The sequence below is a fragment of the Molossus molossus genome, unplaced genomic scaffold (assembly GCF_014108415.1).
Source record: "Molossus molossus isolate mMolMol1 unplaced genomic scaffold, mMolMol1.p scaffold_m16_p_4, whole genome shotgun sequence".
In the NCBI taxonomy this organism is placed as follows: Eukaryota; Metazoa; Chordata; class Mammalia; order Chiroptera; family Molossidae; genus Molossus; species Molossus molossus.
This window is the reverse complement of record NW_023425377.1, coordinates 24,806,013-24,821,660: the sequence shown is the minus strand read 5'-3', so window position 1 is coordinate 24,821,660 and position 15,648 is coordinate 24,806,013. Positions and strand designations below refer to the sequence as shown.

Below are 15,648 nucleotides of genomic sequence, written 5' to 3'. Positions count from 1 at the left end.
GAAACAACTTATCCAAAGCCTGAAAAGCTGAGTTCTCGTTCCCTCAATTACAGAGCATGCTGGCTTTGCTTGCCACCTTTCTGAGACTCTGCATGTATATTTTCTACATGAGAATTTTTGCAATTTTACATCTGAGTTGGGATAAAAATATCTTGATCCCACACAATAATAATAATAATAAAGCATGATTTTTACCTTTGAAATGTCATAATATTTGTTTCCATTGCCTAATGTAAGTTATTATCACCTGTTGTTTAGTTGATGAAAGTCTCCTAATCTTTCATCTAGGTTCGGTCTGTCCCTTATCCAGCTGTGCTTCCTAACACCGGCAGAGTAAAGTTTCAAAATATTAATCAGGTCACAATACTGTTCTGCTTAAAATCCACAGATAGCTCCTTATATATCTAATCAAGGGTGCATCCCTTGACTCTCTTCTTATTTGGCTTCTTACCCGCAATCAGAAATTGACGTTCTGCTATACACCATGTAGTTTTCTGCTTGTATCTCTCAGCTTATTTTAACAATTTAGTATGCACGTTCTCCAAGCCATTAAATAAGAGTAAATCCTATTTACTCTTCATGGTCTCAGTCAAACTATTCTTGTACCCCGACATCTCCCCTGATTTCCACAATCACATTTCACAGTTCCAACCTCGTTAGTTCTCAGATTTTATTGTACCTCTATTCACACTTAATTAATTCTGTTAAGGTTATAGTGGAGTTTACTTGTTTATTTCTTTGATTATGTTGTGACATCTTCAATTTCTTATTTGTTCCCATGTCTTAGCAACTGATCAGTTTTGTTTGCTGCATAGAACTTGACATTTGAGAGAAACACAGCTATAAGCCCGGGGCTCGAAGGAACCTAACATTAGTTTCTGCCAATGCAGATGTTCCAATCTGGTGCTTTGACTAGGAATGAGATGCATGTCTCCATTTTGACAGGAGCTGTGCAGTGAATACCGCAAGATCGTGAGGAATGGCAGACTCCCTTGCCCCAGAGAGAACGACCCCATCCAGGGCCCAGATGGGAAAATGCATGACAACACCTGCTCCATGTGTGAGGCCTTCTTGTGAGTAGAGCTCAGGGCTTCTGAAGGAGCGGGGCCAGTGGAACAAAGAGAAGTTTTCAAACAACTGCAAACAATGCACTTTTCAGTGTAGCATTCAGTTCTGGGTGTCACACTGCAATAAAATAAAAACAAAAAGCACAAATCCAAAAGAGCAAGTAGAGAACTTTCAGATGACAACCACTGTGATGTAAAGAGATACAGAATCATTTCTTTTAGGATATTTCAGAAAGAACTCAGAATCTTTTACTCAAAGAAGAAAACGCTCTGTGGTAGCCTTAGTCATGGCTTTGCGCTTTCTGCGGGATTATTAGCTGAAACAGGAAATGAAAGGTTGCATATGAAATATCATTATGGTACACCGCACATTTTGGAAGATGTTATTTTAGCTCATCCTCTCTCTACTCATTGTGTGTGACCTCAAAGAATGGGGTGAAAACGGGTGAGAGCCACAGGGAGAAAGGCTTCAGTGCAACATGAAGATGAACTTTGCAACGGTTAGAGAAGGGAAGACTGCTTCAGGAATGCTGACTTTCTTGTGTAGAATTTGGATGCCCATTTATAGGGGACAAAGTTATAACTTTAAAATAAATGCACGCTCTGTCCCATCAAACACACCTATGGTATTCTGTACATTTTTTTTTTTTTATCTTCGTCCAAAGGGATACTCCAATTTATTTTCTGTATGCCAGAATCTCTGGATTTAAGATTCAGTCAGGCAGTCTTTTTCTGGTAGAAAACAATGATGACTCAGCAGATTGATGCCACAGTGTTTGGGCCAGGGAAGCACTAAACATCTGTTAGGTGGAAGTCAAGACCATTGTAACCAACATTTATTGAATGCATCTAATTCTTATGTACTTGCCAAGAGCTTCGCTACTTAATCTCATTTCATCTTCACAACAAACATATGAAATAGGTTCTGTATTATTACAAGTTTTAGGTGGAAAAATGAAGGTTCAGAGAGGTTGTGAATGATAGAAAAATCCACACAAGAAAAACAAGGAACATGATAATATTTCTCACTGTATGATGTAGACAGGATGTAATCATTTAGCAATGCCACTATCAACTTCTAGTGGTTGTATTTACATGTATTTAGGTTTGTTTCAGTCTGTTTTTTTGTTTTGTTTTGTTTTTTGTTTTACCTCTATATTCATCTTCTAGTGACAAGGAGATAATTCTGCCATCTAGTGGTCAGCTCTGCTACTTCCTGATAATTTCCCTCTAGGGCAAGAAATTGGGTCAATTTAGACTCATGACGAAGTTTAGATCAGTTTTCCTTTTAAAGAAGTAAGAGAAACCTCACAATTTTGGAAATATTTTAATAACTTTCTCTCATCGCTATAAAATGCCATATTAAAAAGAAATAAAGTTTTATCACCTCATATTTTATGGATATGTTAGCAGAGGGTATTTACTTTCTTCAGAATCATTCTTCCCTCTGTAGTCTTTTCTTGTACACTTCAAACTATATGCAAACACTCTCTTCAACTCTTAAAAAGTTATAATTTAATTAATGAGCAAGTCTTATGCTGATTGGAACATATTAAAACATATTAAAAAATTATTTAATATTTTCCTGTCTATATAAAATGATTGAATTACTTGGGTTATGGATTCAATTATGCTATAGATCCATTCAGTGAACTCAGTTTGCAACACTGTTAGTTATCCAAAATGATAAAAACTATCACTCTCACATCATTTCAATCATTTGCCTGTTTTTGGAGGATTCACTTTCAATAATGATTACAATGATGATGATACCAATCACTTATACCACTTTTGTCAATCTTTTTATTGTGGACCAAATACTTATTCTAATTGCTTTGCCTGCACTGTGCCAACACATTTCATGCTCACAACAAAAATGAGAAAAGTATTCTTTCACTTTTCTCTCCTGTTCCTCTTCTGCCCTTCTCATTTAAAGACGAGGAAGCCACAAAGAGGTTAGGAATTTTTGTGTTTCTTAAGCGATGTGGCTCCAGAGTTTTTCCTCTTAACTACCATGCTATATTGCCTCTCAGAAACCAAACATTGCCACTTTATAAAGAGTTTTTGCACATACAAAAGAATCAGTAAATGAGCAAGTGTTATTGCAGTATATTTGCTGAGAAGCTAAAGAGATTTACTCATTAAGGGACTTTCTGTCGCCCCCCATCTTCTTGAGGAGAAGTGAATCATTCTAGTTCATTATCCAAACAAAATGACACACTACTATGATTGGATCTTTGAGGTTGCGTGAGAATAGTGAAAGCAATGAAAGATCAATTCGTAGATGTTGAGGATGTGTTCCACTGTATTAAGATCCTTTTTTTTTTTTTTCCCCTCTTTCTTCTCTCCCGGCTGTTACTTACAGTCAACAAGAGGAGAAAGCAGCAGCAAAGGAGCAAGCAACAGCAAAGGTGAAAGCAGCAGCAAAGGAGCAAGCAACAGCAAAGGTGAAAGCAATAGCAAAGGAGCAAGCAACAGCAAAGGTGAAAGCAATAGCAAAGGAGCAAGCAACAGCAAAGGTGAAAGCAGCAGCAAAGGAGCAAGCAACAGCAAAGGAGCAAGCAACAGCAAAGGTGAAAGCAGCAGCAAAGGAGCAAGCAACAGCAAAGGTGAAAGCAGCAGCAAAGGAGCAAGCAACAGCAAAGGAGCAAGCAACAGCAAAGGTGAAAGCAGCAGCAAAGGAGCAAGCAACAGCAAAGGAGCAAGCAACAGCAAAGGAGCAAGCAGCAGCAAAGGAGCAAGCAACAGCAATGGTGAAAGCAATAGCAAAGGAGCAAGCAACAGCAAAGGTGAAAACAGCAGCAAAGGAGCAAGCAACAGCAAAGGTGAAAGCAGCAGCAAAGGAGCAAGCAACAGCAAAGGAGCAAGCAACAGCAAAGGTGAAAGCAGCAGCAAAGGAGCAAGCAACAGCAAAGGAGCAAGCAACAGCAAAGGAGCAAGCAACAGCAAAGGAGCAAGCAACAGCAATGGTGAAAGCAATAGCAAAGGAGCAAGCAACAGCAAAGGTGAAAGCAGCAGCAAAGGAGCAAGCAACAGCAAAGGTGAAAGCAGCAGCAAAGGAGCAAGCAACAGCAAAGGAGCAAGCAACAGCAAAGGTGAAAGCAGCAGCAAAGGAGCAAGCAACAGCAAAGGAGCAAGCAACAGCAAAGGAGCAAGCAGCAGCAAAGGAGCAAGCAACAGCAATGGTGAAAGCAATAGCAAAGGAGCAAGCAACAGCAAAGGTGAAAGCAGCAGCAAAGGAGCAAGCAACAGCAAAGGTGAAAGCAGCAGCAAAGGAGCAAGCAACAGCAAAGGAGCAAGCAACAGCAAAGGTGAAAGCAGCAGCAATGGTGAAAGCAATAGCAAAGGAGCAAGCAACAGCAAAGGAGCAAGCAGCAGCAAAGGAGCAAGCAACAGCAAAGGTGAAAGCAGCAGCAAAGGAGCAAGCAACAGCAAAGGTGAAAGCAACAGCAAAGGAGCAAGCAACAGCAAAGGAGCAAGCAACAGCAAAGGTGAAAGCAGCAGCAAAGGAGCAAGCAACAGCAAAGGAGCAAGCAACAGCAAAGGAGCAAGCAACAGCAATGGTGAAAGCAATAGCAAAGGAGCAAGCAACAGCAAAGGTGAAAGCAGCAGCAAAGGAGCAAGCAACAGCAAAGGAGCAAGCAACACCAAAGGTGAAAGCAATAGCAAAGGAGCAAGCAACAGCACAGGCTACACCGCAAGCTGCGAAGGTAATTTTCTCAGGATCCCTAGTGTTGGGCCTTGTTCCTTTTGTTCTTTGTAATAGCATTCTAGACATCTCACCAGCAGAAATGTCTTCCTGTTCAAGTCTCATGCCTGAAATGAACACAGAAAACCTTTACGCTGAGGGGGAAATGGTATTGATTAGAAGTTTGCTGAGGACCAATTTTATTGCATGATAATTCAAATTTGGAGTTTCATTTCTTGAAAATGGAGTATTAATTTACTTTGGGAGGGATATTTTCCATATTTGGCTTTTCTTAGATGTCTGTGGTCAGGCAGAGGTTATTAATAATAGTCTTTTCAACGTACTAACTTCAATTTATGTCATTCAAACCTGTGTCATTTCTAATAGAGAGTGTGAGATCTCTCATTCACATTAGTCCAATTTACAAAACAATGTGCACTAATATTTATCACCTTAGTCCTTTGTCACCTCCCAAATATGGAGGAAATACTACTGTTCCCATCCCCCAATTAATGATGATTATGTAATTTTTTGACTTTCTAATTCTTTTTCACCTACTGTACATTTTCTACATGCTCTTCTAATTGTATAATTTTACAAGTAGCAGAACAAAATTTGTCCGTATGTAGATGTTGAATTACTTTCCTATTAAAGCTCTATGCAAGCGTATTTTCTCTCCTAACAATAGCTACAAAGTAAAAGCCTAATAATTTATTCAGGGAAAGTTGAAACAGTTTAAAAGTTTGCCTTAAACTGACTCACTTTCTCAGTAACTTTCTTGCTGTTAGCAGGAAGCATTCTTCTGTGGGTAATTTAGAATTGAAAATCTGTTTTATCCATAATATCTGATCAGTTGCTACGTTGTCTTATATTTTTCCAATGATTCTCACATATTCCTTTTTCTCTCCATGCCTGTACTTTCTCTTCTGTTTTAAATCCGTATTCCCCACTTGAGCAAGTAAATCCCCGAAAGGTGTCAGCTTCTCCAGATATCATACTCATCCTCTCTCCATGTCTTTACTAATTAAGTTGAGCATGTTTTGTCTCTTTTTCTCAGCCTTCTAAAGACATATAAAGGCTCAGCAATATTCTTTTTTTTTTAATTTATTTTTATTGTTGAGAGTATTACAGATGTCCTCCCTTTATTCCCCCACTGACCCCTTCACCCCATTCCCTGCCCCCGCCCCCTAGGCCTTCACCACACTATTGTCTGTGTCCATGGCCTATGTATATATGCATATTAGTACTTTGGTTAATTTGCACATTATTCTTATTTTATTGTTCTTCTAACTTTATTAAGATATCATTGACATATAATATTGCATACATTTAAGGTGTACAATATGTTGATTTCAAAATGATCCACCGTAGTTTTAGTTAACACCTGGATCCCACCATAGAATTGCATTTATGTGTGTGTGTGTGATGAGAATAATGAAGATCTACTCTTAGCAAGTTTCAAGTATATAACACAGTATTGTTAACTGTAATCACCATGTTCTATAGTAGATTTTCAGAGCTTATTTTTCTTAAAACTGAAAGTTTATAACCTTTGACCAACATCTCCCCAGTTGCCCCCCTTTCCCCAATCCCTTAGTAACCACTGTTCTACTCTCTGTTTCTATGAGTTTGGCTTTTATAGATTCCACATATAAGTGAGATCAGACAGCATTTGTCTTTCTCTGTCTGGCTTATTTTACTTAGCATAGTACCCTCTAGTTTTGTCCAAGTTGTCACAAATGGAAAGATTTTCTTTCCTTCTTATAAAGGCTCAGCAATATTGTCTGTTCGTCTCCTTCTAGGCCTATTGAGTCTTCTCACCTCTGATCTTTCACACCTTTTATAGACGGATGTGCAACACAACACACACAGATATATGTGATTTATCAACTGTGTCAGCCTTCTTCGGCAACTAGATTACAGGCAACCTCAGGAGAACGATGAGGTGTTTACACATCCCCTTCAGTACCAGGACAATTCTGAGTCCGTGATGAAAGCTTTGAAAAGACTCACTGATTTACTGCTATATGTAATCCCTTCTAATTTTCCTTCTTACTCTGTACTACCTATTCTTCGCTTATTCCTCATAATAGGCAAAGGTGCAAGAAGGGTAGAGAACTGCTCTGAGAAGATGTTTTCTTCATGTTTCAGGAACTCTGCGGTGAGTTTCGGAACCAAGTGAGGAACGGGGTGCTCACATGCACCGGGGAGAAACACCCTGTCCAAGGCCCAGATGGCAGAATGCACGAGAACCAGTGTGCCTTGTGTGCAAGTGTGTTGTGAGTATCTCTTCTCATCCCTCCCACAACATTTCCTGATCATTGTCATCCCTGAGTCTCAGTTTCTTCAGAAATGTGTAGAATATATAGCATGGGTTGTGTGCTAGTTACTTTTAAAAGCACATGGACAAGACATTAGGTGATATTGAATCACATAGTGACAGTGTTATTCTCATTCAATAGTCCTTCTGTCTTCTTACTAAGTCATGGGAAAAAGTCTTAATTTAGTGCTAAAATGTCTTTAACACTTGATAAGCATCATTCATAACAAAGGGAGAGCAGACTTTTGATCATCTGGATGGGATGATCTCTTTGCTCTCCCTCCCACCCCTGACACTTGACGATTGTATGAGTATATTCAGATATTGCTTAAGGGAAAACCATTTGGACAGAGTTCTGTGGGGCCAGTGTGCAAAGGCTTAAAGTAACCCGAACATGAAATGGACTAGGGAGAATGATATTTATCTTTTCACAGACATTGCTATACACAGGTGAAATGAACGCTTTGTTTGATAAGTGTCTTAGTATAGAGAGCGAAACCCCAACGGGGCATGTCCACCTCATAGATGTGTATTAAAATGTGTTCTTGGTAAGCCAGGTCCAGGGCCTAAACAGCCACTGTCTGGCTGAGTGGGACCAGAGCTCCATGTGTGGGACAAAACAGGAGAAGCTGATGACATGTTACCATCTCTGGCTCTTCTCCTTCTTAGACTCCTATTCCCCTACTGAACCATTTGCTAAAATAAATGTTGAGAAAAATATTTAAATAATATCTGTTGAGACAGGTGCAAAGCTGATGGTGTTCCTTAACTTTCACACATCTTGGTCCAGTCTTAGGTATAAGATTTAAGCTTCCTAAAGGAGAGATGAACAGGGAGGGCAGTTAACAGTGGCCCGAGATTCAAGAACTCAGGGTTCTTCTCTCACCTGCTGGATTGGCTGGCACTGTGGGGATGGCTGGGTAGGCATGATACATGCTAAGGAATTGTCTGGACTCGGCATGCTTCACGTCAGCAGAAAATGGCAAAAATGCCAGAATCTTAGGCTCATGATCAGTTTCAAAATAGCAGTTGTTGACTCTTCTGGAGCTGGAATCATTATTGCACTCTAAAACTTGAATTTCAACTTGAATATTAATGCCATTAAAAGAATATTAATTTTTTTTATTTTATAGTGACCCATGGTTGACTTGGATTATGTGCCCATTGTCTGACTTAGTTTCATGCCTTGCATCCGTCATCGATGTGGTAGTTATTTAAATAGGAAATGTTTCACAATTTTAAAAACATTTAAAAGCAATTGAAGCTTTTTTTAGATTATTGGTGGAAATCACTGACGGGGAGCAAAAGACCATCCGAGTTTCACATACTGATAAAAAAAACATTTTTTAAAAAGCATGCTAGTTTTATTTTTAAAAGGGGATTGGGAACTAATGAATTTATCTGCATTAATGGACAAAGTGATAGCACCTCTTGGACTGCATACGTTTGTACTGAAGACGAAATATGACCTTAGGTCTGGAAGATTCTCATTTCTTCTGAAAATAGGTTACCAAAGAGAATGAGGAATTATATTTCGCTTATATCTTCCTCTTCTTTTTCTTTTTAATTGCAGTCAACTTGAAGAAGAACAGAGAAAACATAATACGAAGCAAGGAACGGTGAAAGCTGGAGCTGAGAAAGTTAAGAGAGGAACAGTACAGGTAGTTATTTCAGGTCATCAGAGCCGCCTACCTATTCCATTCTCATTAGGCGAGGCCTCGCTCCCTCGTCCCAATCCCGGGTCTGTAGTGACTTTGCAAACAGAAAATGTATTGGGATCCTCATGTAGAAGATCCCTTCTTCCTGGTTCAGTTTATTCACACCTAATTTGATCAAGTTGCTTATGCATTTGAGAAGAGATCGACCACCCTTTCCTCTGCTGAACTTATGGATTGGATTATCCCAGGAAAGAAATATGTGCAGATTGTCTTCTCTGGATGCAAACCAATAGAGGCAGATGTTAGATTTTGCCTCATACCTCATTGTATAAAGATGTTTAGTTAAAAACAAAACACAAAAAACAAACCTAAGTTTTCCTCCCAAATAATTCTCTGTGAAATTTTGCAGAAGTTACTCAATAGCATCTTTTAGCCTTGGGTTTGCTTCTGTAACATCTCACATGATGATGATAATGATGATGACGACGATGATAATGACAATGGTGATGGCTATTAAGTATGTCATTGCTACTATATGCAATGTGGTCTATCAATTCCATGACTGATCTCTAGTAATTATTCAAGGTATGAATTATTATTTGTATTTTATAGAAGAGAAGTCATGAGCTCCATCTATCTCCCTGCCAGTTGTCAGACGTTAACATTTTTGTCTTAGTTTACTCATTAATAAAATAAGTACATTATTGTTATTTTAAAATTAAATTTCAAGGAACTTATCTATGTATAACAGCACAGCCCCCCTTCCCCCGCATAGCTGATGTCCTCAATATTGTACATACAATGAACTTTACCTTCTATGTGGTCACGCTCATGTTCTGTCATGAATGTCCCTTCCCCTTATCAAAATTCTAGCCATTTTTTATAGTTCAGAATAAGTATTAGAGACTCCCTAAAGATTTTCTCCATTTGTACAATATACTTAGTAGTTTGTCATCTATTATGCCAATCATTTTTCTTTATTTCTCAATTATATCATTTGTTTTATTCTAACTTATAAATGCATCTATGTATTTATTTCTTCAAATGACACTAAAAATTCTGTATTGGTTTTTCATGCTTGCTCTAACCAAGTACCACAAACTCAGTAGCTTACAAGCAACACAGACTTACTGTTTCACGGTTCTTTAAGTTAGAAGTGTGACACACATCTCACTGGGCTCAATGAAAGGGTTGGTAGGGCTGTGCTCCTTTCTAGACTCTCTAGGGGACAGTTTGAATGCTTGCATGTTCTAGATTCTAGAGGCCATTCATGTTCCTTGGATCTTGGACACTTTTCATCAGCTGCAAAGCCAACAACACCACATCTCTGACTGTTCTTGTGTAGTCCTGTCTCCCTCTCACTACCCATCTGTGTCTTCCAGTTTTAAGGGTTGACCTTCTGATTACACTGGGCACACTAGAACTATCCAGGATCATCTCCCTGTCTCAGACTCCGCATCTTTAATCACATCTGCTAAGTCCCTTTTGCCCTGTGAGGTGATATTCGCAGGACCTGGGTATTAGACCTGGGTGTTAGGGCTTATACATATTTAGGGTTGAAAGCTATCATCCTGCCTAGCACAAATACCTTTACAAAAGGAACATTAAATTCTTCCTTTTATCTCCCATAGTGCTGAGCAGAGAATAATATTTGCATTGAATTGAAGGTTTTCCAATAAGATATGTAGCAACTACCTTATATTCCACATAATGTGTGATCTGGGTCTCTGAGAAGCATCTTGGCTAATACCGACCTCCTGCATCATCTTGTCCATGCATCCATCATGTTTTGGGGCGTTATATGATAGTTTCAAAGAGGTAATGTGAGGGAAACTTTCTCATGTTTAGTTACCTGAATCTTGGCAGGAGCTGTGCAGTGAATACCGTAACCATGTGAAGAATGGACGACTTCCCTGCACCAGAGAGAGCGACCCCATCCAGGGCCCAGATGGGAAAATGCATGACAACACCTGCTCCATGTGTGAGGCCTTCTTGTGAGTAGAGCTCAGGGCTTCTGAAGGAACGGGGCCAATGGAACAAAGAGAAGTTTTCAAACAACTTTTGTCAATCTTCTTATTGTGGACCAAATACTTATTCTAATTGCTTTGCCTGCACTGTGCCAACACATTTCATGCTCACAACAAAAATGAGAAAAGTATTCTTTCACTTTTCTCTCCTGTTCCTCTTCTGCCCTTCTCATTTAAAGACTGAGGAAGCCACAAAGAGGTTAGGAATTTTTGTGTTTCTTAAGCGATGTGGCTCCAGAGTTTTTCCTCTTAACTACCATGCTATATTGCCTCTCAGAAACCAAACATTGCCACTTTATAAAGAGTTTTTGCACATACAAAAGAATCAGTAAATGAGAAAGTGTTATTGCAGTATATTTGCTGAGAAGCTAAAGAGATTTACTCATTAAGGGACTTTCTGTCGCCCCCCATCTTCTTGAGGAGAAGTGAATCATTCTAGTTCATTATCCAAACAAAATGACACACTACTATGATTGGATCTTTGAGGTTGCTTGAGAATAGTGAAAGCAATGAAAGATCAACTCGTAGATGTTGAGGATGTGTTCCACTGTATTAAGATCCTTTTTTTTTTTTTTCCCCTCTTTGTTCTCTCCCGGCTTTTACTTACAGTCAACAAGAGGAGAAAGCAGCAGCAAAGGAGCAAGCAACAGCAAAGGTGAAAGCAATAGCAAAGGAGCAAACAACAGCAAAGGTGAAAGCAGCAGCAAAGGAGCAAGCAACAGCAAAGGTGAAAGCAGCAACAAAGGAGCAAGCAACAGCAAAGGTGAAAGCAATAGCAAAGGAGCAAGCAGCAGCAAAGGTGAAAGCAGCAACAAAGGAGCAAGCAACAGCAAAGGAGCAAGCAACAGCAAAGGTGAAAGCAGCAGCAAAGGAGCAAGCAACAGCAAAGCAGCAAGCAACAGCAAAGGAGCAAGCAGCAGCAAAGGAGCAAGCAACAGCAAAGGAGCAAGCAACAGCAAAGGTGAAAGCAATAGCAAAGGAGCAAGCAGCAGCAAAGGAGCAAGCAGCAGCAAAGGAGCAAGCAACAGCAAAGGAGCAAGCAACAGCAATGGTGAGAGCAATAGCAAAGGAGCAAGCAACAGCAAAGGTGAAAGCAGCAGCAAAGGAGCAAGCAACAGCAAAGGAGCAAGCAACAGCAACGGTGAAAGCAGCAGCAAAGGAGCAAGCAACAGCAAAGGTGAAAGCAGCAGCAAAGGAGCAAGCAACAGCAAAGGAGCAAGCAGCAGCAAAGGAGCAAGCAACAGCAAAGCAGCAAGCAACAGCAAAGGAGCAAGCAGCAGCAAAGGAGCAAGCAACAGCAATGGTGAAAGCAATAGCAAAGGAGCAAGCAACAGCAAAGGTGAAAGCAGCAGCAAAGGAGCAAGCAACAGCAAAGGAGCAAGCAACAGCAAAGGAGCAAGCAGCAGCAAAGGAGCAAGCAACAGCAATGGTGAAAGCAATAGCAAAGGAGCAAGCAACAGCAAAGGTGAAAGCAGCAGCAAAGGAGCAAGCAACAGCAAAGGAGCAAGCAACAGCAAAGGTGAAAGCAATAGCAAAGGAGAAAGCAACAGCACAGGCTACACCGCAAGCTGCGAAGGTAATTTTCTCAGGATCTCTAGTGTTGGGCCTTGTTCCTTTTGTTCTTTGTAATAGCATTCTAGACATCTCATCAGCAGAAATGTCTTCCTGTTCAAGTCTCATGCCTGAAATGAACACAGAAAACCTTTACGCTGAGGGGGAAATGGTATTGATTAGAAGTTTGCTGAGGACCAATTTTATTGCATGATAATTCAAATTTGGAGTTTCATTTCTTGAAAATGGAGTATTAATTTACTTTGGGAGGGATATTTTCCATATTTGGCTTTTCTTAGATGTCTGTGGTCAGGCAGAGGTTATTAATAATAGTCTTTTCAACGTACTAACTTCAATTTATGTCATTCAAACCTGTGTCATTTCTAATAGAGAGTGTGAGATCTCTCATTCACATTAGTCCAATTTACAAAACAATGTGCACTAATATTTATCACCTTAGTCCTTTGTCACCTCCCAAATATGGAGGAAATACTACTGTTCTCATCCCCCAATTAATGATGATTATGCAATTTTTTGACTTTCTAATTGTTTTTCACCTATTGTACATTTTCTACATGCTCTTATAATTGTATAATTTTACAAGTAGCAGAACAAAATTTGTCCGTATGTAGATGTTGAATTACTTTCCTATTAAAGCTCTATGCAAGCGTATTTTCTCTCCTAACAATAGCTACAAAGTAAAAGCCTAATAATTTATTCAGGGAAAGTTGAAACAGTTTAAAAGTTTGCCTTAAACTGACTCACTTTCTCAGTAACTTTCTTGCTGTTAGCAGGAAGCATTCTTCTGTGGGTAATTTAGAATTGAAAATCTGTTTTATCCATAATATCTGATCAGTTGCTACGTTGTCTTATATTTTTCCAATGATTCTAACATATTCCTTTTTCTCTCCATGCCTGTTCTTTCTCTTCTGCTTTAAATCTGTATTCCCCACTTGAACAAGTAACTCCCCGAAAGGTGTCAGCTTCTCCAGATATCATACTCATCCTCTCTCCATGTCTTTATTTTGTACATTTCTTTACTAATTAGGTTGAGCATGTTTTGTCCCTTTTTCTCAGCCTTCTAAAGACACATAAAGGCTCAGCAATATTCTTTTTTTTTTTTAATTTATTTTTATTGTTGAGAGTATTACAGATGTCCTCCCTTTATTCCCCCACTGACCCCTTCACCCTATTCCCTGCCCCCGCCCCCTAGGCCTTCACCACACTATTGTCTGTGTCCATGGCCTATGTATATATGCATATTAGTACTTTGGTTAATTTGCACATTATTCTTATTTTATTGTTCTTCTAACTTTATTAAGATATCATTGACATATAATATTGCATACATTTAAGGTGTACAATATGTTGATTTCAAAATGATCCACCGTAGTTTTAGTTAACACCTGGATCCCACCATAGAATTGCATTTATGTGTGTGTGTGTGATGAGAATAATGAAGATCTACTCTTAGCAAGTTTCAAGTATATAACACAGTATTGTTAACTGTAATCACCATGTTCTATAGTAGATTTTCAGAGCTTATTTTTCTTAAAACTGAAAGTTTATAACCTTTGACCAACATCTCCCCAGTTGCCCCCCTCCCCCCAATCCCTTAGTAACCACTGTTCTACTCTCTGTTTCTATGAGTTTGGCTTTTATAGATTCCACATATAAGTGAGATCAGACAGCATTTGTCTTTCTCTGTCTGGCTTATTTTACTTAGCATAGTACCCTCTAGTTTTGTCCAAGTTGTCACAAATGGAAAGATTTTCTTTCCTTCTTATAAAGGCTCAGCAATATTGTCTGTTCGTCTCCTTCTAGGCCTATTGAGTCTTCTCACCTTTGATCTTTCACACCTTTTATAGACGGATGTGCAACACAACACACACAGATATATGTGATTTATCAACTGTGTCAGCCTTCTTCGGCAACTAGATTACAGGCAACCTCAGGAGAACGATGAGGTGTTTACACATCCCCTACAGTACCAGGACAATTCTGAGTCCGTGATGAAAGCTTTGAAAAGACTCACTGATTTACTGCTATATGTAATCCCTTCTAATTTTCCTTCTTACTCTGTACTACCTATTCTTCGCTTATTCCTCATAATAGGCAAAGGTGCAAGAAGGGTAGAGAACTGCTCTGAGAAGATGTTTTCTTCATGTTTCAGGAAATCTGCGGTGAGTTTCGGAACCAAGTGAGGAACGGGGTGCTCACATGCACCGGGGAGAAACACCCTGTCCAAGGCCCAGATGGCAGAATGCACGAGAACCAGTGTGCCTTGTGTGCAAGTGTGTTGTGAGTATCTCCTCTCATCCCTCCCACAACATTTCCTCATCATTGTCATCCCTGAGTCTCAGTTTCTTCAGAAATGTGTAGAATATATAGCATGGGTTGTGTGCTAGTTACTTTTAAAAGCACATGGACAAGACATTAGGTGATATTGAATCACATAGTGACAGTGTTATTCTCATTCAATAGTCCTTCTGTCTTCTTACTAAGTCATGGGAAAAAATCTTAATTTAGTGCTAAAAAGTCTTTAACACTTGATAAGCATCATTCATAACTAAGGGAGAGCAGACTTTTGATCATCTGGATGGGATGATCTCTTTGCTCTCCCTCCCACCCCTGACACTTGACGATTGTATGAGTATATTCAGATATTGCTTAAGGGAAAACCATTTGGACAGAGTTCTGTGGGGCCAGTGTGCAAAGGCTTAAAGTAACCCGAACATGAAATGGACTAGGGAGAATGATATTTATCTTTTCAGAGACATTGCTATACACAGGTGAAATGAACGCTTTGTTTGATAAGTGTCTTAGTATAGAGAGCGAAACCCCAACGGGGCATGTCCACCTCATAGATGTGTATTAAAATGTGTTCTTGGTAAGCCAGGTCCAGGGCCTAAACAGCCACTGTCTGGCTGAGTGGGACCAGAGCTCCATGTGTGGGACAAAACAGGAGAAGCTGATGACATGTTACCATCTCTGGCTCTTCTCCTTCTTAGACTCCTATTCCCCTACTGAACCATTTGCTAAAATAAATGTTGAGAAAAATATTTAAATAATATCTGTTGAGACAGGTGCAAAGCTGATGGTGTTCCTTAACTTTCACACGTCTTGGTCCAGTCTTAGGTATAAGATTTAAGCTTCCTAAAGGAGAGATGAACAGGGAGGGCAGTTAACAGTGGCCCGAGATTCAAGAACTCAGGTTTCTTCTCTCACCTGCTGGATTGGCTGGCACTGTGGGGATGGCTGGGTAGGCATGATACATGCTAAGGAATTGTCTGGACTCGGCATGCTTCACGTCAGCAGAAAATGGCAAAAATGCCAG

At 39.6% G+C, this 15,648-nt stretch overlaps 1 protein-coding gene across 1 annotated transcript in view; it reads left to right on the top strand.

Moving 5' to 3' along the window:
* SPINK5 (serine peptidase inhibitor Kazal type 5) overlaps positions 1-15,648 on the top strand; it is an 85,817-nt gene that overhangs the window by 32,360 nt on the left and 37,809 nt on the right. The window contains exons 11-18 of the mRNA XM_036281625.1: positions 946-1,073; positions 3,433-3,466; positions 4,703-4,777; positions 6,907-7,034; positions 8,649-8,736; positions 10,600-10,727; positions 11,370-11,415; positions 14,485-14,612. Coding sequence (XP_036137518.1) covers positions 946-1,073; positions 3,433-3,466; positions 4,703-4,777; positions 6,907-7,034; positions 8,649-8,736; positions 10,600-10,727; positions 11,370-11,415; positions 14,485-14,612 — 755 coding nt within the window. The remainder of the gene's footprint in view (positions 1-945; positions 1,074-3,432; positions 3,467-4,702; positions 4,778-6,906; positions 7,035-8,648; positions 8,737-10,599; positions 10,728-11,369; positions 11,416-14,484; positions 14,613-15,648) is intronic.